The 24,320-nt window shown below is 37.4% G+C and overlaps 4 protein-coding genes and 1 long non-coding RNA gene across 10 annotated transcripts; 2 read left to right on the top strand and 3 right to left on the bottom strand.

The window, feature by feature from the left end:
- Positions 1–2,523: 2,523 nt before the first annotated feature.
- Positions 2,524–6,571, bottom strand: LOC111808792 (6-phosphogluconate dehydrogenase, decarboxylating 3). 2 transcript variants are annotated; one of them, XM_023694976.1, is made up of 2 exons: positions 6,329–6,571; positions 2,524–4,174 (listed from the first exon to the last, which is right to left on the bottom strand). In XM_023694976.1, exon 2 carries the CDS (start codon positions 4,164–4,166, stop codon positions 2,703–2,705), a length of 1,464 nt encoding a protein of 487 aa, XP_023550744.1. In that variant the 5' UTR covers positions 4,167–4,174; positions 6,329–6,571; the 3' UTR covers positions 2,524–2,702. The 2 variants fall into 2 exon arrangements, with proteins under 2 accessions (XP_023550744.1, XP_023550743.1); XM_023694975.1 differs by having other exon boundaries at positions 2,524–4,171; positions 6,327–6,570.
- Positions 6,572–8,530: 1,959 nt separating this feature from the next.
- Positions 8,531–16,431, top strand: LOC111808022. Its single transcript, XR_002817015.1, has 2 exons — positions 8,531–8,674; positions 15,969–16,431. It is a non-coding gene; the product is annotated as an uncharacterized LOC111808022 (long non-coding RNA).
- LOC111808021 (basic leucine zipper 43-like) lies at positions 10,713–11,750 on the bottom strand. Its single transcript, XM_023693785.1, has one exon. The coding sequence runs from the start codon at positions 11,716–11,718 to the stop codon at positions 11,179–11,181; it is 540 nt and encodes a 179-aa protein (XP_023549553.1). The 5' UTR covers positions 11,719–11,750; the 3' UTR covers positions 10,713–11,178.
- A 523-nt stretch (positions 16,432–16,954) lies between the features above and the next one.
- LOC111808019 (E3 ubiquitin ligase BIG BROTHER-related-like) lies at positions 16,955–20,889 on the bottom strand. 5 transcript variants are annotated; one of them, XM_023693780.1, is made up of 2 exons: positions 19,578–20,889; positions 16,955–17,403 (listed from the first exon to the last, which is right to left on the bottom strand). In XM_023693780.1, the coding sequence occupies exons 1-2, from the start codon at positions 20,849–20,851 to the stop codon at positions 17,355–17,357; spliced, it is 1,323 nt and encodes a 440-aa protein (XP_023549548.1). In that variant the 5' UTR covers positions 20,852–20,889; the 3' UTR covers positions 16,955–17,354. The 5 variants fall into 5 exon arrangements, with proteins under 5 accessions (XP_023549548.1, XP_023549551.1, XP_023549549.1 ...); XM_023693783.1 differs by lacking the exon at positions 16,955–17,403 and adding an exon at positions 17,745–18,217; XM_023693781.1 differs by lacking the exon at positions 16,955–17,403 and adding an exon at positions 17,745–17,876.
- Positions 20,890–21,209: 320 nt separating this feature from the next.
- On the top strand, positions 21,210–24,245 carry LOC111808288 (pentatricopeptide repeat-containing protein At3g02330, mitochondrial). Its single transcript, XM_023694182.1, has one exon. It carries the CDS (start codon positions 21,294–21,296, stop codon positions 23,952–23,954), a length of 2,661 nt encoding a protein of 886 aa, XP_023549950.1. The 5' UTR covers positions 21,210–21,293; the 3' UTR covers positions 23,955–24,245.
- Positions 24,246–24,320: the final 75 nt, after the last annotated feature.

Here is a 24,320-nt window from a genome sequence, read left to right as displayed (position 1 = left end):
AACTTAAAAGAATTGAAAGTCACTTATCTACATCAATGTGGTACTTCATACTTTAAAGATAGAATTAGTCGTAGGAAAATGTCAGGGCTATCGCCTTACCCGATAGTTATAAGCGGTTGTTGTTGCCTTTTTTTCTCGCATCATATACAACACAAATTTCGATCTTTCATATCTTGCTTTCAAAACTCTCTTTCGAAATCTCACTACCCCGTTTCCTAAAACTTTATTCTTGAACTGGGGTCAGAGGCTCAAGCTTACGTTGTTTGCTGCTCTTGTTTTCTAAAACTTTCTTCTTGAATTGGGGCCAGAGTCTCGAGCATACGTTGTTTGGCCATAGGCGGCACAAGCCCCCGTTTTCTAAAACTTTCTTCTTTAATTAGGGACAGAGGCTCGAGCATACGTTGCTGGGTCGTAGGCGACGCAAGGCTGAATTGGTTTAACTCACTTCTTGAGACTGAATTGACTTAACGCAAGGCTGGGAAGTGGGTGCCGCACAATCGCAAGTCTGCTGCCATCAAAGATGGGAAGGTGACAAGGTATCGAATTAAAATATTTTAAAATAATAAAAATTTAAAAACTAAAAAAATAAAATTTCAAATATTCTTAGTTAGAAAAAAAAAATGAAAACCCACTAAATAAATAATTGAAAATTATAGTAGATTAATTAAAATAGTTATTTTTTACTTTTAATAAAAATTAAATGGAATTTCTTTTCCCCTATAAAATACATGTATCATCGAAACTCCGTTCTCATTCCCCCACTCCCAAGAAAAAAAAAAACAGAGAAAGGGAGAGGAATGAGGTCATTAGCCGCCGCTGCCGCCCCCGCCGCCATGGAAACCGGCCATCACCACCTCTGGAACACTCCGATACCATATCTCTTCGGCGGAATAGGCCTAACTCTACTTCTCATCCTCACCGCATTGATTTTACTCACTTGTTCCTGCCGGAAACTCTCTTCATCTTCACCTTCTTCATCGTCTTCCGAAGAAGAAGACCAGAAGACGAAGATCGATACTCCTGCAAAAACGGCCGCCGATCTGAAACCTCAAATCGTCGTCATAATGGCCGGAAATAACACGCCGTCGTTCCTCGCCACCGCTACGCCTTCCGATTCTTCTACTTTTTCTCGATCGAACCAGCAGTTCTGAAATCGATCTCTGGATTTGCTTCAATCTCCTTCTTCTTCTTCTTCTTCTTCTTCTAATTTTGTTAGCAGCGGGAACGTGTAAATCGATGAAAACGAGTTATGGACTGTTACAAATTAAATTAAATTAAATTAAATTATTTATATAATCATTACCACAGGTTAGCAAAATCCAGGTGGCATTGCCAGAATTTTTCCATACAGATTGAAACAAGTTAGAAAAGGAATCAAATCTCATATTCTTTTTTCTATATTCTCTTTCAAATTTAACTTCATAATTTTTTTTAACAATACCTTAGATTAAATTAAAAAATACTCTTCCATTTTCTACCACCGGTCACGATCGCACTCATGATGGCAATAGACTTGCAATTGTGCGACACTCACTTTCCAACGACAATTGAGTTAAGTCAATTCGTTCTTGCGTCACCTATGGCCAAGCGACGTATACTCGAGCTTCTTACCTCAGTTTAAGAAGAAGGTTTTAGAAAACGAGAGCAAAGACAGATTTTCGAAGAAGAGATTTTAAAAGAGACGTTATATATACAAGCAAGAAAGTAACAACAATCACTCACACTAAGTATACTTTGGGTAAGAATAATATTTAAAATATCAAATTTTTAAAATTTTCATCAATATTCTTAAATACTTTTAAAATCTTCAAAATATCCTTAATTTTTTTCCAAACTTCAAAAACATTCCTAATAAAAATTTAAAAATCAAATATATATATTTTTTTAAAAAATACTTATAAAATTTAAAGAATATTTTTTAAATAAAATATTTTTGTAGAGAGATATTTTTATTAATTTAAACTTAAATGGAAGACGAAAATGAGGGAAGAAAATTCCATTTTTGCTCTGTTTTCCGCGTAATAAGAACACAAAAAAGTAAGAATCACAATGGAGGCTGCAGTGTCTGCGGCGGCAGACGACACAGTAGCCGCCATTTAAATTTGCCACACCAACATGTGGGCTTCCCCTTGTCTCATCACTTCCCTTCGATTCTCAATGAACTCCTTAATAAATTAGGGAAACACCCATTTATGGGTTCTATTTTATGTAAATGGGAGGATCAAAAGTTGTTAATTCCAAAGTTGACTTACTTTATGAGCCTATATAATTAATATAATTAAGCTATCGGATTTGGGTATCGCTTTTTTCTCGAGTATATCCAATTATATAGTATCGATCTTTCTTTTTTAATAGTTCTTCAACTTTTAAATAATTTCAGCTTCGTTGATTGGTTTGGACATCTTTTTCAGTAAATTTAATGGCTGTTCGAGTTAGGCCCGAACACGTCGAAAGTTTTGAAAAGGTGAAGGGAATAGGCAAAAAAAAAAATGTGAATGTTTGTTGATCTAGTCAAATGGAAAATCTTTCAAAGCATAACCTGATGAGACAACATATTCAAACTTGAAACTCAAACAACACAGTTTATGTAACCAAGTTCACACCAAAATGCATATGAAATGAGATATGATTAAAATGGTTCGGAGGTAAGATTATTGTAAATAAAAGGTGTTCTTACTCTCGGGATTAGGCAACGAATGCATTCAGTTCTTAAGTTGTTTAGCGATCTTAAACCATTCGGTGTGGAAAGATCCTTCGACATCAGTTCTTTCGTAAGTATGGGCACCAAAATAGTCTCTTTGAGCTTGGACCAAGTTTGCTGGCAGTCTCTCCCTCCGGTAGCTGTCGAAGTAGGCGAGACTGGAAGACATTCCTGGGGTGCTGATACCCGAGTTGATGGCCAGACATACAACTCTTCGCCAAGCTGACTGTCGTTCGACGATTTCCTTTGCGAACTCTGGATCCACAAGGAGGTTAGCTAGATCAGGATTACGGTCGTAGGCCCTCTTGATTCGATCAAGAAATACAGCTCGAATGATACAACCTCCCTTCCAAATTCGGGCAAGTTCCCCCAACTTCAAATCCCATCCCTTCTCGTTACTCTTGGCACGGATCAGATTCATGCCCTGTGCATAGCTGCATATTTTGGACGCATAAAGAGCTTGTCTCACGTCGTCGATCAACTTTGCTTTATCGACCTCTTGAGGCACCAAGACGTCGCTAAGACCTGATCCGAAGACTTTTGCTGCTTCTACCCTCTCTTCTTTCAAACCACTTAGGAACCTTGCATCAAGAGAAGAAGCAATGGTAGGGGCTGCAACTGAGAGGTCAGCAGCTTGCTGAACAGTCCACTTACCGGTACCCTTCATACCAGTCTTGTCCAAAACCTTGTCAACTAAGTAGCCATCGGCTTTGTCATCCTTGATACTGAAAATGTCTGCAGTGATTTCAATCAAGAAACTTAGAAGCTCGCCTTTGTTCCATTCCGAGAAAACCTGGTGAAGTTCCTCATTTGACAACTTCCCCACAGATCTCAAAACATCATATGCCTCTGCAATCAGCTGCATATCACCATATTCTATTCCATTGTGGATCATCTTGACAAAGTTACCCGATCCACCTTTGCCGATGTAAGTCACACAGGGACCGCTATCGGGAACTTGGGCTGCAACCTTAACAAGAATGTCCTCGATGTTCTTGAAGGCCTCAAATGATCCTCCGGGCATCAAAGAAGGACCATTCCTAGCACCTTCTTCACCCCCTGAAACTCCCATTCCAAGGTAGAGCAGACCTAATTCAGCCATGGCTTTCTCTCTTCTCTCAGTGTTCTCATACCATTCATTACCACCATCAATTATACAGTCACCTTTCTCCAAGTAAGCAGAGAGGGTTTTAATGGTTTGGTCAACTGGTGCCCCGGCCTTAACAAGCATGATTATGACACGGGGTTTTTGAATTGATTGAACGAAAGATTCAGGATCATGGAAGCCATAGAGAGGAAGGTCTCCTTCTACCTTAGCTCGTTCAACTGTTTCATCTACTTTGGAGGTCGTTCGGTTATACACAGAAATAGGGAAGCCCTTTTCTGCAATGTTGAGGGCCAGGTTTTGACCCATCACAGCTAGACCAGCAAGGCCAATCCTTGTAGGTTTTGCAGGAGCAGCCATGTTTTTACCTACCGCACATTCAAGATTTATAATTAGGACTCCGATAAAAACAGATATATAGTTCGCTAAGATCCAAAGAAAATAACTTATTGTAAACTCCAAGTAAAAGTATCAAGGAAAAACAACCACTATTGCTGCGTGTGTCAAAGAAAAACCCCTCGTTAGAACTACACAACATGCAAAGTGTCAATTCCCTGAAACTAGCCCATCGAAGAAGAGCTAATAGTCCGTTTAAAGATGCATTCACTTAAAATTACAACCCTCCAAATTCTTAGAACTCACACAATGTATGAGTTTGATATAATTTTTTTGGAACGGTTAGAAGTGTTGATATCCCATTACATATAACTTACAGTAGTTGGTTACACAATTAAATTGATTCCAATTGTAGAAATATACTTGAACTTTGTGCTTTGTTTAAAAAATATCCCTCCCACCCGCTTTCTCAAAATTACAACCTAAATTCTTAACGCGTCTCTCTTTTAGTGTATTAAACCTAAATGTATTAACTTACACTCAACTACTTGTAACAATTCAAGTTCACCGCTAGGAGATATTGTCCTCTTTGGGCTTTCCCTCTCGAGCTTCCCCTCAAGGTTTTTAAAAAGCATCTGTTAGGAAGAGATTTCTACAGCCTTATAAAGAATGTATTGTTCCCCTCTCCAACCGATGTGGGATCTTACAATCCACCCCTCTTCAGGGCCAAGCGTCCTCTCTAGCATACCATTCGGTGTCCACCCCCCTTCGGGGCCAAGCATCCTTGCTGGCACACCGTCAGGTGTCCACCCTCCCCTTCGGAGCCAAGCGTCTTTGCTGGCACACCGTCCGATGTCCACCCTCCTCTTCGGGGTTCAGCATTCTTGTTGGCACACCGTCTGATGTCCACCCTCCTTCGGGGCTCAGCGTCCTCGCTGGCACACCGTCCGATGTCCACCCCCCCTTTGGGTCTCAGCGTCTTCGCTAGCACACCGCCACTGCTTCGAGAGAGGGTGGTATAGAAAGAATTTAGTGATTCACCTAAGATTGAAAAACGTTACAGTTGGGCTTCTTTAGAGGGAAGCAAGCGCGCCAAGCTAAGAACGATCAATATCCGTCCACTTTTTCATTGACTTTTGGAAAAAAGGAGAATTTCAGCTACCTTCAGAAAACATGGTAAAAAAGAAAGAGAATCGTCAAAGGTGCTTTCCCTTTCGGGCTTCCCCTCAAGGTTCTTAAAATGGTTATGCTAGGGAGAGATTTTCACACCCTTACAAATAAGGTTTCGTTCCCCTCTTCAACCGATAAGCGATCTCACACAACATTGATAAAACATTCAGTCCTAAGGTTCCTTCGTGGTTCCATTCTTCTCTTTTCTTCTTGTTGTAGCCTATATACCTTGACTGAAAGGGGGTAGTTTTAGAGTTTGAGAAATGGAAAAAGTGGAGTAATAGAGTATTGAAGAAGAGAGGGGAAAAAATGCGGGAATATAGGGAAGGAACATTAAATAGTACTTCTTTCCAAATTGATTTAGTTAAAATACAAACTCCCCTGGTATTTCTTCATCTTTGTAACAATAACAAAAGAGAGGAGAAGAGTGCAAAATAAGAATCTCTGGCAGAGAAAGGTTGCCTTAAATGTTTGCACTTGGGTCTCTAAGATGCCAATAAAGAGACTCAACAGCCTCCATTTTGTTTCAGGACCCTACATTCATGCTTTCACCATAAAACCCAAACAGTTTACAACATGCACAACTTCCACTGAGATAAAAATAACCAAATAAAACGACCACAGCATCACAGACCAACAAGAGAGACTTCTATAATTATAAAAACAATGGCCATGAATCACAAGAGTAAAGCAAGATCTAGAATCTTCTTAAAGCAGTGAACCATATCAGCAACATAAAAATCATCATAATCTATAACTTCTAAATCCTTGTTTAAATCAAACAAAAAAACCAAGAGTAAGAACACATAAAAAGCTAGAAAATGTGGGAAAGGATTCAAATCTGAAACCCGCAATGTTCTACTTGAATACTTAAAATCAGAAAAGGAAAATCAGAGGTGAAGAGTTGCACAACGAATTAAGCGCCATTAAACGCGCGGGGGGAAGGGAGATCTCAGCAAACACATAAAGGGCACAATGAAGATGACAATTCAATGAAGATCCAGAAGAAATCAAACCTGAAAATATCCGCAGTCTAAGGAACGGATCGAGAAAGAAGCAAACCCCAAGAACGTAAGATCTTGCGATCGATTGAAATGAGTGCTAGTCGAAAACTCGCTATATAGACCTTCGGATTGCAGGTCGAAATTGGCGGGTCCGCAACGAAGAAACAAGAAATGAATAAGAAAACTGAGACATCCAAGATGAACACGGATAGGATAATTTATAAGGCAGCATTCTCCAGACTCCAGAGCAGAGACATTGGTAGGTGGGCATAGGCAGTTGGTGAGAATATCGTCATACCATCGTCATATAACCTTTATATATTTATATAAAAAGGATTTATTTTTAAATCTTCACAAACTAACTTTTTTTTATCCACTCCGTCTAGATATTGTCTTCTTTAGGCTTTTCCCGACATTACAATCCATCCCCCTTCGAGGTCAGCGTCCTCGCTAGCACTCTCTCCTTCCTCCAATAGATGTGGGACCGCTCCCAAATCCACCCTCTTTGGGACCAGCGTCCTTACTGGCACATCGCCTCGTGTCTACCCCTTTTCGGGGAACAGCGAGAAGACTGGCACATCGTCCGAAACCTGGCTCTGATACCATTTGTAACAATCCAGACCCACCGCTAGCAGAAGGCTTTCCCTTTCGGGCTTCACATCGCCTCGTGTCTACCCCTTTTCGGGGAACAGCGAGAAGACTGGCACATCGTCCGAAACCTGGCTTTGATACCATTTGTAACAATCCAGACCCACCGCTAGCAGAAGGCTTTCCCTTTCGGGCTTCCCCTCAAGGCTTTAGAACTCGTCTGCTACGGAAAGTTTCCACACTCTTATATAAATAGTGATTTGTTCTCTTCACAATAAACGTATCATGCTTTTCTTATTGGTTTCTCATTTTTTTAATAATAAAAAATACTAAAGAATATTTGATTTTTCTCGATTATATAATTACTTTTTAAATTTATATTTTAAAAACTTATTTTCATATGAGATTTTATATTTTAAAATAAAAAACTTTAAGAAACAAACAAAAAAAAATTATTATTACCAAATATATTCATAATTTTATTTTTCCAATACAAAAATAATAATTAAAAAAAATCGAAACGCCTTCCATTTTATTTAAATTGAAACAAAAGTAAATATTACCAAACTTGACTTTAATAATTATTTTGTTTATTTGGTATATATAAAAAAAAAAAAGTATGTATTAATACATTGAATTTATCTAATAATTTAAAACTTTCAGGTTCCAATTTGAATACAAATAATTTATATTTTATTCTATTAAAATTTTGAACGTAATTATTGACCAAAAACTCAAAAATTAAGAAAAAAAAAACTCTTTTATATTTTTTATTTCTTAAATTTAAAGGAAGGTATTATTATAATTATCTCGTCGACTTAGCTATAAACTCATTTATAAACTTTTATGCTTTCAACAATTTAGCCTTTACTTTTGTTTGGTCCTCACTTTGCTCATAAATTTACAGAAAATATTATTCGACTTAATTACTTTCAAATTCATTTATAAATTTTTATGTTCTTTATTTTTTTTTTGTCAATTATTAATTATTACCGTAAAAACGGTTTAATCATTTGATTGATAGACGCATTTGATCTCTAAGCTATTTATTTGTACACGTTTTAACAATATTTGACATGCATTATAAAAAAAAAAAGTTAAAATGAACAAGACAAAAAATAAAATTAATTTTTAATCCATCTCAATTGGAAAAATGCCAGAAAGGATCGAGATATTTTAAGAATAAATATACGTTAAAGATTTTTTTAAATATTTTATAAATAAATTAAAATTGAGTGCACATTTTTGACCTAAAGAAAGGTGAAATAAGGTGATGTATGTTAGACGAACACGACTCTCCATAATGGTATGATATTGTCTTTAAGGTGGAATAAAGCGATGGATGTTAAACGAACACGACTGTCCACAATGGTATGATATTGTCCACTTTGAACATAAACTCTTATGTATTTGCTATGGGCTTCCCAAAAGGCCTCGTACCAACTGAGAGAGGAGAGTATATTTTGTTTATAAGCTTAAGTAGCAATGGAGAAAGCATTATTTGTTTATAAACATCATTCTCTAAATTAAGGGACGTGGGATAATGCTCTTACATTTAAATCAATATTAGATCTAAGCTAATGGAGTTGCGACCAAAAATCAGGACATTTTACGTACTTTTAGTGCGAAAAGTAATTAAGAAAACACAATTTGTTCTGAGGGGTCAACAAAAGTGGGGTGATTTCCCTCTCTGGATGGAGGAGATGAAAAGCAAACTTCACCAAAAATCCCTTTTCATCCACTCCCCATCTCTCATCTGCGCATTTTCAGGTATGAATTTTCCTCTCTAGTCACTTCTATGGAGGAACAATTAAATTAATGTGTCTTGGAAATGCATTTAGATCATCTTCATGTTTGTGGTTTTTCTGGGAAGTTTTCTTGAAAGGAAGCTTGTTCCGATGTTGGGTCTTTGCTGGATTTTGTAATCTTGTTCTTCCAGATTTTTGATTTTGCGATCTCGAGTCTGAGATGAGGACTTATCACAGTTGGTATGTATGCTAGATTTGCTTGCTGGGTTCTTGCTTGGGAATTTACTACTAGAAACTTTTCGAAAAGAAATCCAGAAAACGATGCTCAAATTACCCCAAGCTTTCAAATGGAACAGTGAAAATGGAGTAAATTCCTTTTGGGTTTTCTATAATGTATCTGAATATGGGCACTAGAAATTACCTCTCAAGATTTCATCACTTGGCTATGAGATTTCATCAGTCTTCTATGCCTGGCTTTACCGTGAATTGAGTGTTGGCACTCTGCGGATGTTCATACGTTTTCTGTTGGGGTTATTGTGTGTGCTGTGGGGTTATCTATTCCACCCAGTTTCAATAAATTCCGTGGAGAACTTTTGACCATTTTGATTAGAACTTCAGCATCTGGTTTGCACAAAATTGGTATTTGAGTTCTAAGATTTGGACTGATGGCCGGAATTTGCCCATTAACTCCGGTACAATGTGGATCGAACCGGAAATAGGGAGGAACGAATCATTCTTTCTCCAAGAACTACAACCCAGCAGTCACAAGACAAACACTCAAAAGAGACAAAAGGGTTGACTCCTCCATCGTCTACATATTAGAAAGCGCATGATGAAACCTGGCTGAGACTAATGATACAAGAGGACATTAGACATTAAGTAGAGGAAGCCCAAGCCCAAGTGGTGTAAATATGAGTTAAGCTATGATTACAAAATATAATTGTGGAGGACCAAGTAGAAGCAAAAAGAGTGGCCAAGTCCCAAAAAATAACCATGTTAATCTCTTGACCAAGAAAAATTCTAGCATTTCTTTCAAACCATAGTCTCCAAAGGAGGGCAAAGACACGCCCGTTGTACCTCTCAAGGTTCTTGTTATTACGTTGGGTTTTAAAGTTAGGATAACCAAGAGCTTCGTTGCCTATACCATATCGATTGTCTCCAATCGATTAATGGAATGACTGTTAGCTTTACGAGTTCTTTCTCTTCATGATTTACCCCTGAAGACTTAGGTCTCCTCCTGGGGTTGATCCAAATACTCCCACTTTAGTTAGTGATTGATGAACTGTGCAGAAGATTACGAAAAAACCTTCTGCACAGTTCATCAATTGTGAAGGCAATGGACTTATCTCCTCAATCTTCTTGTGCTCAAATCTTTGGAACACAACTAGATTTGGCTGGTTGTCCTTGTATTTTGTGTGCTGTTATCGGATCGGGATCGGCGTGGTTCTATAACATCTGAATTTAGAGGATTAGTAGTTGTACACTACCAGAATTCAGCATTGGTTTGTATTTTGAAATTAGCAAAAGATGCTCAAGAATGTGTTAAAGAAACAAAAGGTGAAAAGTGTCTGTGTTATGAAACACAATTAAAAAGGAAAAGAGTGGTAGTCATTGGTCAACAGAAAACTATACACAATCATGTTACTCTGGTCTATTCACAAACGCGAAACCTCTCAAAAAGCTGTTAGCAGTGCTCAAAATTTGATTGGATATTTTTTTGTTCGTTTTAATTTTTAAGGGTAATCTGTAATAGCCAAGACCATCCACCACCACTTATTTCTCCATCACATATAAATAATCCAATCATTTGGCTCATTGCTTTCCTTGTTCAGTACACTCAACATCTGGATTGCTACTATCTTCACTGCACAATATGAAACTTAATCAGCGTAGCTACTGTTAAGAAAATTTTTCCTGTACTGGTTTTTCTTAAACACGTCAAATTTGTAAGCAACTTCATTGGTAAAATAAAATGTACAAAAGTAAGGAACAGCTGAAAAAAATCCCGTCTGAGAAGCTACAGAAACAACGCGCAATCAGCTAAACAAAGAAATAAGATAGTTGCAAAAATCTTTAGAAAATCTGTTTCAAGAGGAAGCCAAATGAATGAAACTATCCTGATAATCCTCCCAAAGCCTCTTAATATCATTAAACACTCTTCTCACCATCCACACCACTCGAAGAGAATACCAAGTTGGGGTGAGACAAGGAACCATTGCCCATAATTTGTTGTCCTGTTGTCATTAGTTTTTAGAACTATATTTGAAATAAAATTACGATGGATCCTTCACTGTGTTTCCATATGGAGCTAACTCCGAAGATCTAAGCTGGCTTTGTATGCCAAAAGTTAAAATCACAATTAAGCATTAATCAACGAAAATGCTCAAATAGTAGTTATTGCAGTTCTTCTTTACGTGCATGATGTTACAGACTGACCGGAGGAAAAGACTGAAGACAGAAGAACCATATATGGAGACAGGGACTGGAAAAAATTTCCTCCTCACCCTGGCTTATCTTGGTGCAGACTCAGCTCTCGGATGGTGTGTTGGGGGGGATTTCTTCAAGTTCTCTGAATTTGGGGTAAGGATTATTGACCTGTAGTTCTGTGATCATTTGACGGAGTTCAGAAGTCTGCTCTTTGAGTTGAGCATTTTCTTGAACAACCTTGTCATGGCAGTCTGAAACTTGGTTCAACTTATCTATAAGCTGATGGTTCTCATTCCGAAGCCAAACCACTTGAGACCAAAGCTCGTCCAAATGCTTCTGTTTGCGCATACGTGACCGGCGTGCCGACTCTCTATTGGATACCATCCTTCTCTGCTTCCTCTCGTCAATGAGGCTTTGCTGTTGCTCATCTGCTTCATCAGAAGTTGAATTGCTACTCAAGCATGGATGTCGATTAAAATCTTGGAACTGAGAAGAACCTTGGAAGTTATATAGAGGATTGGAGAGTTCATTAAGTTGCATTGTAGATAAGTTGTTCTGAGCCATGGGAAAGTGAGTAGCATATGGAGATAAATTGGAGGGGATGAGATATTGGAGACTTGTGACTTCACTAGGCTGCATCTTTTAGGCCTTATTGAAAGCTTTCTGGGTCTTTGAAGGGGAGAAGATATTGTTTTGGGAGAATGGGAAGTTTGGTGGTGAAGATGCTTTATAGCATGTAAAAGGTTTCATTGGCCCACTCTCAAGAACGTGGATGATTTTGAGAAAGTTTGTCAGAGCTTGAATCACTTGAATATCATGCAGATCTTGTCTATGTCCTATTATGGCACGGCTTCTTTGCTTTCATGTCATGAGATCATTCAGGTACTCTACTATATCTGTTGTGTATCTTCCTGCTCGTTATGGCTACTTGATGTCGAACAGTATGTGTTTGTGATATATGCATGATTCATATATATATATATATATACATGAGAATTGATTATCTCTGTGATAATAGTTTTCACATCATATCTTGCTTACATCAGAGAGAGCATACATATTGTGGGAAGTATAATTATTGTTATGATAGAATGGTTAGAAAAAGAAGAACGGTACATCAAAGGATGTGGAGAAGTCAATCTAAAATTTAAAAAATGACAATAATATTAACAAGAAGAAGAAAAAATAGCTCTACTAAACAAATCAATCTAGTGATGTAAGCAAAAGAAAGACGGACAAGGCAAGCAAAGCCCTCTTTAGCATTCCTATTCATCAACTATCAATAGGGTAGATGTCTAATGAAGCTATTAATAGGTTAATGACTTCAATCTCATTTTAAAATACACGGCTCCAATCCTCTCTAAACTAACAACAAAATAAAAATAAAAAACTTGACCCCTTAGTCTCATAGATGATATTGAACCAATCATAGCACTAAGTGGAGGTTATAGTTACGTCTCTTTCTTCTTGGTGTCTGAATCTTAAAGGTCTGAGGCATACCAATTCTCTTAGTATCATTCTACCATCTTAACCTTTTCTCCATCTATTCTTGAGGTTTGGGATAAGACTATAGGATTGTAAATTGGCCCTGATGCAGTCTCTTCCCAGATGCTTTTTCACCCTTTAGGTTCATTTTGGTTATATTTAGTGCAATTCGATCCAATCATTTACATCTTATCCTTTAAATTTCAGAGCAATAATTAAAGATAATGGCCACAATTTTAAATGCATACTCAACCTTCTCCCACCTTCCCACAAAAAGATAGAAAAGGAGAAGGAAAAGGAGGGAGGACATCACTAGAAAGGCAGAAGTAGCTGAAAAAAAAACTTCAATTTTCAAGGCACTAACTATCATATTATATTATATTCATGTAAAGTTATTAATTAAGTTTTATAAAGATAGATAACTCGAGGCTTATTTATTGCGTCACTGGAAATAGACTAGATTTAAAAACACTGCTGAGAGATGCAGAGTACTCAAGTCTTTTATTGGTGGTTCATCTTTTTTCAGATTTGGCTTTCTTACCAAGTCCCGATGTATATTTGTTTAGCACAACGAAGAGATTAAAATTTTAAAGTTGAGGTGAAAGAAAGGCACTTTTCTGTAATTAAGATCTTTGGCTTAGGTATATGATCACGCTCTCTGATTGAATGAAAGTAGTAGACATTGCAATATCTTCTCTAGGTATGTCGAAAAATTTACATGATATATGAGCTTTCAAAGTCGATAGAGATCTAGACTCAGTAGAAAACTTCAACGTCATCCTACTTCATAAGAGACCTAGTCAATTGAAACATCGTCGTACGAAAGTTGTCAACACCCGGCACTCCTATAAAGTTTTTTTTTTTTTTTTTTTTTTTTTNTTTTTTTTTTTTGCAAAAATGATATTGTTGACTTGATGGTTTTTGGAAAATAAGATTAACTCAAACTTTAACCTTAGTTCATTATTTCTTAGTCTTGTTGTTTCAATCACTGTCAAGTTTCTGTCGTCCGGGAAAGTGATACTAGATGCTAGAGTTGCACGATGTTGAGCTGCTAAAAAATTAATGGCCAACCGTGTAAAATTGCTTCAATCAAGCATGTTATTTTTAAAATCTGGTCAAATCTTAGCTTGTTGGTGGAACTGGGGATCACATTTTACTAGCTGCTAAAAGACATAGAGTGTAGCTGAGGTCCTAACCACACTCAGTCAGTAAGGTAAAAAGTTACTTTCAGAGTGGAAAATCTTGTCTGATTGGTGGAGGGAACAGCCACACTTGCAAGCAATTGTATACTTGCTTTGAAAGTTAGTCTTCCATTCAATAAAGAGCTTTTCTCTGATTCATGTAATACCATAATCTTTACCGAAGAAAAGAGAACTTGAAAAACAAAAAATACTGCTTCCCCACACTTGAGGCTCTTGTCTGATTGAGTGGACTGCTTAGTCAACATTGTCATTAGAAACATCTTGACCATTTCTCTTTCTTTGTCTTTTTTTCTCTCCCTCACTCAGCTGTGAGTGTGTCTGAGATTTGGGTGGGAAGCTGTTAGTAGATATGTGGGAAAGGTACAGATTTCAGCATGTTTCCTGTCCAATAGTATCAGAAACTTCACAGTTGGTTCAGTCTTTGCAATTTTACTTGTAGTGTACATCATATGTTATATATCCATGATCGCGAACAAACTTCCAGCCAATATGAAACAAGAGGGCCCCTTCCAGACAATGTTCCTTAGGCTCCATTTGTCCTCTAATATTAAGGGTTGTAGATTGTTGCTAAACAATATTATTGTTTCCTTTGCCCTTTTGAATGAACTCACAAATTTTGGTACGTAAAGGAGAGAATAATTCATAATGAACAACTGCTATTGCTATTCAATATCATACTTTGATCGAGGGTGTGCTTCAGATGACTTTGCAAAACGAAAATTGTTTTCGTCCATTAGAAGCATGATGTTTTGTTTGCCATGATGTTTGGCTTAAATTATGGATTTGTAGTGTAAAAAGGAATAGGTTATAGAAGTACAAGTTTGTGGATTCTTTAGGAACTTATAATTGTGAAGACACATACCGAATTACCAAACTAGTAGCTTGAACAAGTGAGTCACTCAACATATCAAACATATGCTCAACTGCTTAACTTAAGAGTTATACAAGGAACCAAATACCCTAAACGTATAATACGGTATGATACCTAAAATCCCATACCGAAATGATCAACCGAATTAGGAGATTTCTATTTCACCAAAAGCAAACATCAAATTACATAGGCGGAAACTTGACCGATCTTCCTTTCCTTTTCTTTCCTCTATAGCTTAAAACTTAAAAGAATGAATATCGTATAGAATAATACATGTTTTTTTAAAAAGTACTTGGACTGATCCATTATATACAAAAGTGAAAATAATTTGATGGGGAAAGACAATTGTGTTAGGAAGGATGATGGAGTAAGCAAAGGAAGAAAAAGAAGAAAAAAGCCAAAAAGAAAAATAAAGAGAGACAGGGGATGATAGATGACAAGTTGTGGGTCAAAGTGCGCATGGGTTAGTGCCACCATCCCCTGCATCCTACCCCTCCTATTGCTCATCTTGTCAATTCAGGTTTTCCTTTTGTTAAAAAAGAAAGAATTTTATAGAGAGATTGCAAAAATAAACGAACAAATAAATGAATGAATGAATGAATGGGTAGCTTTTCAATGAACCCCATTAAAGCAACCTCAATATATGTTTTTGTTGAATGGTATTTGGTGATGTTCTTTCCCTTTCTCTCTTTCGATTCAAATTCTTGTGGTGGGTGTCCTATAAAGTATTGGATAGAGCTCCAAAATGTACATTATTGGAGCTTTTTTGGGTTCTATAATTTGGTGATTTTTTTGGGCAGAGAGAGAGGAAAATGCCCAAAACATCTTTATAGTGTTTGTCCTATTTTAGATGCTTGTTTTCTTGGCTTTCTTTCTGTTCCTTCATGTTCATCCAATAGTGTTCATCATTCAAATGCCCAAGTTTCTCTTCTTTTTTCTCTTTTATATACCATTTCTTTTGCGCCATCATTTTATTTCCTTTTTCATGTCTACTTCCAAAAAGAATATGAGAAAATTATTGGTGGATAAAGATTTGAATGTATCCCTAAACATTTTCTCTTTCGTTGTAATTATTTATGACATTGTAATAGTTGTGTTACAAAAGTTTTGAAATACTTTCGTTTCGTGTGACTATAATAAAAATGTTGTCTTGTGTTTCTTTCCGCTATAAATTTAAGTTTTTTTTTTCTTTCCATTTTTTTATCCTCAAACACTAATGATTTCAATCTATCATAGTTATATTTTCATGTCATTTAATAATTATACATGGTTATTTCTCATTAATGAAAGAATTTGAGCACATTTTCATTCATTATTCTTTGTGGTAAAAGGACGTTCCTTCATATTAATAGCGTCCGAGGAGTCTACGTACTTTTCAAAAAGGGCGGACGGTTGGTTCTCGAAAATACTCGATGGCTGACCTTTTAGTAGAAGGGAAAAGATTTTCGAAGATGTGAAATCTTTAGAAAGAAAGAAATCATCGGCTCTTCGAAGATAAGTTTTCTTCTTCTCCTTTACTTTACATACATCACATATTGTACTTCTAGGTGACTCTTGTGTATAACTATAGCCTTTCGATGGTTATTAGCAATGGAAGGACTCGTCCTTAATAGTTAGCAGGGTTGGCTCTACCCATACCCTTGTTAAAATGAAAGACAAATCAAACTTTAAGCACATTGAGGTCTCCATTTCCTTCCTTCGAATAATTGATGTTTCATGAGATTGAACCATTATGTTACTTTTTTATGCCTATCGTTTTCTTGCTTCAATTATATACATGGATAGATTAACTCATTGGGTAACATCTTGAACTTTGTGTGATTTTCCATACTTAAACGTGCAATGAATGTATATGCTTTAGATTATGATGCTAAGTGCAGTTAAGGGAGTGGTAGTGCATTTTTAATTTGGATTAAGACAATCACTTAGCTTCTTTTTTGCTCACCAAACTTTGGATTAAAATCCTAATCCACTATCATAATTTGAGGATAACCACAATAACATTAGGCAACCTTTTGACAAGATAGCTACCACTCATCATATTGCCCTACTTTTTTCTTCTTCTTCTCTTCCTTGCCCATGCTAATAAGCAATCTTTTAGAGGGCATAACTCTCTCTTTTACATGAGATTTCAATAATACTCCATTTTAGTCCTTGAGATTACCCACCCATAAATGACATAATGCAATTCAAACTACAGGGTATTACACTTGATATTAATTATGGTCTAGCTTAACTTAGAAACGTTTCTTTCAAGTCTTTGGGATTTAACATCAAAGTCGCTTTAGTAGATGCTCTCTTTCGCGTTAAACATATATTGAATCTCTTAAAGTCCGTTTCATGCTTTTTAGTTTCCCATTAATACACATTCAATAGTGCCAAACCTAATTCAAGTTTGATCGTGTCACTACCGTCACGAAATATTTCTACTCTCTAGTAAAAGTGTGAAAGTCTTTATTGGTGATCATTACACAGCCCTTGCACTCTCCTCTAGTGAGACAAGAATTATAGGCAAGAAGCTACGAAGAGATGCATAATGAGACAAGAATCATAGGCATGAAGCTATAAAGAGATAGCAAAAGATATAGCCAACTAGTTAAATCTACTTGAAATTTTACCTACCAATGCAACGTGAATTCTAGAGTTGGACTATCCTCTTCAAGCATGTGCATGTAATAGTTTCATTTCCTTCTCAAAGTGTGTGCACATTCATACGTTTACATATGCCAACACGAGCATAGCTTTTCCATAGTTGCCATGTCCATCCCGAGAAGTCGAGAGATAAAAAGATAAAAGAAAGATTCTTCAATGTTGAGACAAGTAATACTAAAAACATTTTGAAAATTTTGTCCATAATCATCAAACTTTGTTAATGTAATATATCTATATTCAATTAAGTTTCTTAAGGCATAGTTAAGACCTCTCTATGTACCTCTCATGATTAATCATCTCATGAAAACTTTTTTTATGTTTAAAACAAAAAATTATTATAAAAAGCAAAAAACAGAGGAAAAAAAAAAAAAAAAAAACTAAAAAANAACCAACACAGCTACAAATATTACATATGTTCAGCATCTTAAGCCTGGAAAGAATACTTCAAACCAACCTTTATCAGAAAGGGCGAAATTGCAGAGGCGTAGTAAACACTAAAATAATTTCAAATCCAATTTCCAATTCAGGAGAAAGAGTTTCACTCAACCGAATGAATCATTCAATCAAAACTTGGGTGGAAGGGGAACCTGGATAAGAAGAATATGGTAACAAATATGGTTCTCAACGATAATAACAAGAGTACCAATCACAGATTCACAAATCACAAGTGAGTAAGAGAGAATAATTCTGATCCAGAACATGAGGATAAATCATGGAAGTTGTTACAGCTCATCCTTAAATGTCAGTCTTTATCGTGTTCTGGCAGCAGCAAACATCATATAGACCATGAACGAAATGCAGGCACAACTCAACCTCGGTTTAATGTCATAGTCTATATCGCGTTCTAGTAGCAGAAGCATCAGATAGACCATGAAAGAAATGCAGGCACAACACACCCTCGATTTAATGTCATAGTCTATATCGCGTCCTAGTAGCAGAAAACATCAGATAGACCATGAAAGAAATGCAGGCACAACACACCCTCGGTTTAATGTCATAGTCTATATTGCATTCTAGCAGCAGCAAACAGCATACAGACCATGAAAGAAATACAGGCACACAACTCATTGGGTTAATGTCATAGTCTATATCGTGTTCAAGAAGCAGCAAACATCATATAGACCATGAAGGCAATGCAGGCTTTTTTTAGTAGCTAAATCAATTAATCAATGGATATTATGATAAGGCATAAAAGTAAACGACGATCATTGTATCTACTGCTCAAGTTATCCGAGATTCAACTCATGGAAACTAAAAAACACCAGAATAATATTTCATAAGACAATTTCTGAGAGATTTTAAAGAAGGGAAGAATAAGATAACACACGAGTAAATGTAACAATAGCTAACACCAGAATTCAGAAGTCTGTGACTTCCAAAGATTGTTTGATAAAAGAAATGCTTTTCTAAAAATCTTTAAACAAAAAACCCAAAATAATTCCAAAGAAAAAAAAAAAGTATGATTCACACCACAACACTTCAATAATCAATAAGCGGGATGCCATTTCTCAAGATACTTCTTTTCTCAAAAACGAAGATTTCATTTAATAGAATCCCGATTCTGAACCAATATCATGAATGATTAGAAGTGTCCACTAAACGTTTCTTCATCCATAAACAAAATTTTCACACGTTGCCAAGCACAGTGAAAATGATTTTATTTGACAAAGCACTTTTAATATACTAGGAGAGAAAACACTCCCAAACACAATCGAAAGGCCAAAGCATATCCACTAAGATTTCTATGTCCAATAACCGGATGAGTAAGTACTAATAACCAGAACACGATGACAGAAGCATCATCCTTCCCACGCCTATTAAGCAAACTTACAAGAATTATTTTGACCCAAAATCAAGCAATTGCGCCACACAAAAGTTTACGCCAGAAGTTTCTTATTTTAAAAAGTCTACCAACGGATACTCTAAGCATATAAATATACAAATTTAATACTTCACAAGTAAACAGTTTCAAAGCTCAGCACTTAGTATGCTTTGTCTCAAACTTTATAATTCCTAAATTGAATTCAACAAGGTAAGATAGTATAGTTTCCCCCTACTATTAGCGACTAAAACTTACCAAGCATTTGAATAACAATGGATACCTGTGAAGATGAGCGTATCAACAGCAATGCTAGTTGTTCCAGGAGGAGAACTTTTAAAAGAAATCTTACCACAAGACCTTTACAAATGCAAAATCGTAAGCAACTTTCTTCATCTAAAAGTGACGCTATTCACAGGTTGCATTTCACAGATTGGACTAATCTTAAGCTATCGGTTCAAAATTGTACCTGACCCGCAAATCCGTTTGCAGGCCACCACCCGCCCTCCGACTCTTCCTGCGCTCATAATCTGGATCATCGGTTGGCAGCTCATATCGACAAACAGGACATGTGTTTCGAATATTCAGCCACGGCAGAATGCAATCATCATGGTAATAGTGAGCACAGGGGAGCTTCCTCACCTTTTCCTCCATTGAAAATTTATCCTTACAAACGGCACAGGCAACGAGTTCCTCTGCCAGCAGATTCTCTGTTTTTAACTCAACCAGAGGAAGGTTCTCCACAGAACTCTTAGCTGCTGGAGGACTACCCTTCAAAGCATTCTCATTTTCAACGAATTGTCCAAAAAGGGTATCGTATTCTCCTGCATACATGTAATCATCCTGGTCCGCTATGTACGCCTCAGCATCGTTATCCCGTTCCCAGTTCGTATTCCTTACGATATCGTTCATTACCAATAGGATTTCCCATCGACCCGCTTCTTCACCCGATTCTTCTTCGTTGGAAAAACCCGATGCAAGAGACAATTCCTCAGCTCCATCTACCACTGCGCTCAAATTATCCCTTTCGTCCACCCGTTCCTCGACCTCCTCCCATTCAAAATCCTCGTACGGAATCCTCTGGCCCTGAAAACAAAAGCTGAAGCTATCCGAGAGAGGATTCGGATTTTCAACCCAATTAGCATCATTCTCGCCATCATCCCCTGTCACGAGTTGCAGAGCACCAATCATCCCGTTATCAGACTCCGAGTCCGAATCCACATCAACAATCCGAAGGCCACTAGTAGTCGAATCCGCAACTGGCATGTTCACATCCACCTCCGAAACCCGGCTATCAGATTCCATAGCGAAAGCCGACCACAGCTCCTCAATATAGTGAGATTCAATCTCACCGGTATCTTCAAATCCCGAAATGCCCAAGTCGTTAGCAGAATGCGTAAATGGGTCTGGCCCAGAATCCAGACCTCGATCGTAATCGCTGAAAGCGTGCAAATGATCGGTGAAGCGACGATTCTCAAAAAGATCAGTCACGAAGCAACTAACATCACGCTCGGACTCGGAATCCGCGTCGGAAAACCAATCGGTGTCGAAAGGGAAGGAATCGTCGGCAGATGTGACGATGGAGGAGATAGCGGCAAAGGGGTTGAAATCCATGGTGTTGGGGAGATCGTCGCGGCGGAGGGATGGGACAGACGGTACCGGAGAAGGAGAATCGGAGTGGGTTTGATCAGGAAGAGCCACGTTAGGTTGAAGATTAAGTTTAGGAATGGAGAGAAAATCCATAGAAATTTTGGGGGAAATGACGTTCGCGGATTTTGACCAAGTCACCCTTTTATACCCCTTCTCCATTCTCAATAAACTAAAATTCAGAAATTTATTTAATTATTAATTTTTAAGGAAAAAAAAAAAAAAAAAAAATATAAGATTTTTTTTATTAATAATTTGTTTTAAAAATACCTTCAAAATTGCATTAATATCTTAATTTTTTTTAAAAAGGTTACTTTTAATTAATACATTTTAACATTTTAAAAAATTAAAAAATTAAAAAATACTACTATATATATATATATATATATATACACGTATAATTTAAAGATATAATATAAGATTTCTATTTGTTTTATTTAGTGCAGCTTGCAAATGTGCGGGCACAGCTCCATGGCAGAGGCAAGTGAAGCCTAAGTTCAAACGTCCAAGACCCGCCAAAGCATGAGTACCATTGTTGATGGCTTTTCTTTCTCGCTTTTGGTCTGTAAGAACTTTATATCTCCCGTTGGAAACATCGAGCAAGTTTCTGCAATTATGTGCAGCTTCAACTTTCTCTGCGACCCAAGCAATCCCACCCACCAGGAAGACTTTCTCTCATATTTTTCAGGAGTGCTCGAACCGGAGAGCTCTGAAACCGGGAAAAGAAGCTCATGCTCACATGATTCTATCTGGGTTTGAGCCCACTGTCTTTGTAACTAATTGTTTAATTCAATTGTATGTTAAATGTTGCGCTTTGGAGTATGCATTTAAGGTGTTTGAGAAAATGCCGCAGAGGGACATTGTGTCTTGGAACACAATGATTTTTGGCTGCGCAGGGGGTGGAATGATGGAAGTTGCGCAGGCGTTGTTTGATTCCATGCCTCATCATGGTGATGTGGTTTCATGGAATTCTTTGATTTCTGGGTACTTGCAAAATGGTGACATACATAAGTCAATTGCTGTCTTTTTGAAAATGAGAGAAATGGGAGTTTTGTTAGACCAAACTACCCTGGCGGTTTCTTTAAAAGTTTGCTCCATGTTGGAAAATTACGTTCTGGGAATTCAGATTCATGGTATTGCAGTCCAAATGGGTTTTGATTATGATGTTGTGACAGGAAGTGCTCTAGTAGATATGTATGCCAAGTGTAACAAACTAGAGGATTCACTTAGTGTTTTCTCTGAATTGCCAGATAAGAATTGGATTTCATGGAGTGCTGCAATTGCAGGCTGTGTTCAAAATGATCAGTTTATCAGGGGCCTTAAACTATTCAAAGAGATGCAGAGAAGGGGAATTGGGGTGAGTCAATCTACTTATGCTAGTGTCTTCAGGTCTTGTGCAGGACTATCTGCCTCTAGATTAGGTACGCAGTTGCATTGCCATGCATTGAAGGCTGACTTTGGATCTGATGTTGTTGTAGGAACTGCTACTATGGATATGTATGCTAAGTGTGACAACATGTCTGATGCCCACAAGCTGTTTAGCTTGTTACCAGACCATAACTTGCAATCTTACAATGCCATGATAATCGGGTATGCTCGAAATCAGCAAGGGTTTCAAGCTTTAAAGCTATTTCTTCAGTTGCAGAAAACCGGTTTCAGTTTCGATGAAATATCTCTTTCTGGTGCATTGAGTGCAGCTGCAGTGATCAAAGTGCTCTCTGAGGGGGTTCAGCTACATGGATTAGCCATTAAGTCTAATTTTTCATCAAATATCTGTGTTGCAAATGCCATCCTGGATATGTATGGCAAATGTGGAGCCTTAGTTGAAGCTTCTTGCATGTTTGATGAAATGGAAATAAGGGATGCGGTGTCTTGGAATGCTATCATTACAGCTTGTGAACAGAATGAAAGCGATCGGGAAACGCTCTCACATTTTGCTACAATGCTACGCACAAAGATGGAGCCTGATGAGTTCACATATGGTAGTGTTTTAAAAGCTTGTGCAGGTCAGCAAGCTTTCAACACTGGCATGGAGGTTCATGGAAGAATTATCAAATCTGGAATGGGTCTGGACATGTTTGTAGGAAGTGCCCTCGTTGATATGTACTGCAAATGTGGAATGATGGAAGAGGCAGAAAAGATCCATTACCGGCTGGAAGAACAAACAATGGTCTCATGGAATGCAATCATTTCAGGATTTTCACTGCAAAAGAAAAGTGAAGATTCACAAAGATTTTTCTCTCATATGTTGGAAATGGGTGTAGAACCTGACAATTTTACTTATGCAACCGTTCTGGACGCTTGTGCTAACTTGGCTACTGTTGGACTGGGAAAGCAAATCCATGCACAAATTATCAAGCTGGAATTGCAATCAGATGTGTATATTACAAGCACTCTTGTTGACATGTACTCAAAATGTGGAAATATGCACGATTCTCTACTTATGTTTCAGAAAGCTCCCAAGAGGGATTCTGTCACATGGAATGCCATGATCTGTGGATGTGCTTACCACGGTCTAGGGGAAGAGGCCCTGGAGATTTTTGAACATATGCTCCTTGAGAATATGAAACCAAACCACGCAACTTTTGTTTCGGTTCTTCGAGCTTGTTCACATGTGGGAAATGCTGAGAAGGGCCAATGTTATTTTCACAAAATGGCAAGTATCTATGGCTTAGACCCCCAACTCGAGCACTACTCGTGTATGGTGGATATTCTAGGGAGATCAGGCCAAGTAGAGGAGGCATTAAAGCTCATACAGGACATGCCATTTGAAGCAGATGCAATTATATGGAGAACTCTGCTTAGCATCTGCAAAATCCAGGGGAATGTAGAAGTTGCAGAGAAGGCAGCTGGTTCACTTTTGCAATTGGAGCCAGATGACTCGGCTGCTTACACCCTTCTATCAAATATCTATGCTGATGCAGGCATGTGGCAACAAGTTTCAAAGATGAGACAAACAATGAGATATCACAATTTGAAAAAGGAGCCAGGTTGCAGCTGGATTGAGGTTAAGGATGAAGTACATACATTTCTTGTTTGTGAGAAAGCACATCCAAAATGCAAACAGATCTACGAGCTGCTTGATGTGCTGATTTGTGATATGAGAAGGGCTGGGTATGCGCCTGATACAGACACCATACAGGTTGAAGGGATTGAAGAAAATGGGCATCGGGAGGTCAAATCCTATGGCTTTTCTTAGTGTCAGTGTTGAGAATGATGGGCATTGGATTGGATTGTTAACTAGGACATCAGAAGTATTTTTTTTTCTTTAGGTGGAAAGAAGACTCTTGAAGTATTGGCACAAACAATCCCACATGCACAATGGAGTTATGAGCTCCCAACAAATGATAGGATGAATTAGCTGGGCTTCTTACAAACTCTTGATGGTAACCTTGCGTACTATTGTGCATTAACCCAAAGCAAAATAGTTGATATAAACTTCAATGTTAATTCTTTATTGTTTAATTTGAGGCCATCGAGTTCAAATGCAGTGTGAAGTAGTTTAATTTTTCTCTTTTTGTGACTTTTACCATGAATTTCTTATTGGATGATCATGTTACTCCCC

This window comes from Cucurbita pepo, chromosome LG13, assembly GCF_002806865.2.
Source record: "Cucurbita pepo subsp. pepo cultivar mu-cu-16 chromosome LG13, ASM280686v2, whole genome shotgun sequence".
Classification (NCBI taxonomy): Eukaryota; Viridiplantae; Streptophyta; class Magnoliopsida; order Cucurbitales; family Cucurbitaceae; genus Cucurbita; species Cucurbita pepo.
This window is presented reverse-complemented; position numbering and strand designations above follow the sequence as displayed.

Coding starts and splice junctions, on each gene's coding strand:
- LOC111808021 (XM_023693785.1), bottom strand. CDS start 11,718: ATGCAGCCTAGTGAAGTCACAAGTCTCCAATATCTCATCCCCTCCAAT.
- LOC111808792 (XM_023694976.1), bottom strand. CDS start 4,166: ATGGCTGCTCCTGCAAAACCTACAAGGATTGGCCTTGCTGGTCTAGCT.
- LOC111808288 (XM_023694182.1), top strand. CDS start 21,294: ATGGCTTTTCTTTCTCGCTTTTGGTCTGTAAGAACTTTATATCTCCCG.
- LOC111808019 (XM_023693779.1), bottom strand. CDS start 20,851: ATGGATTTTCTCTCCATTCCTAAACTTAATCTTCAACCTAACGTGGCT. Junction 19,469..19,577: donor CAAACGGATTTGCGGGTCAG/GTACAATTTTGA, acceptor GCATTTGTAAAG/GTCTTGTGGTAAGATTTCTT.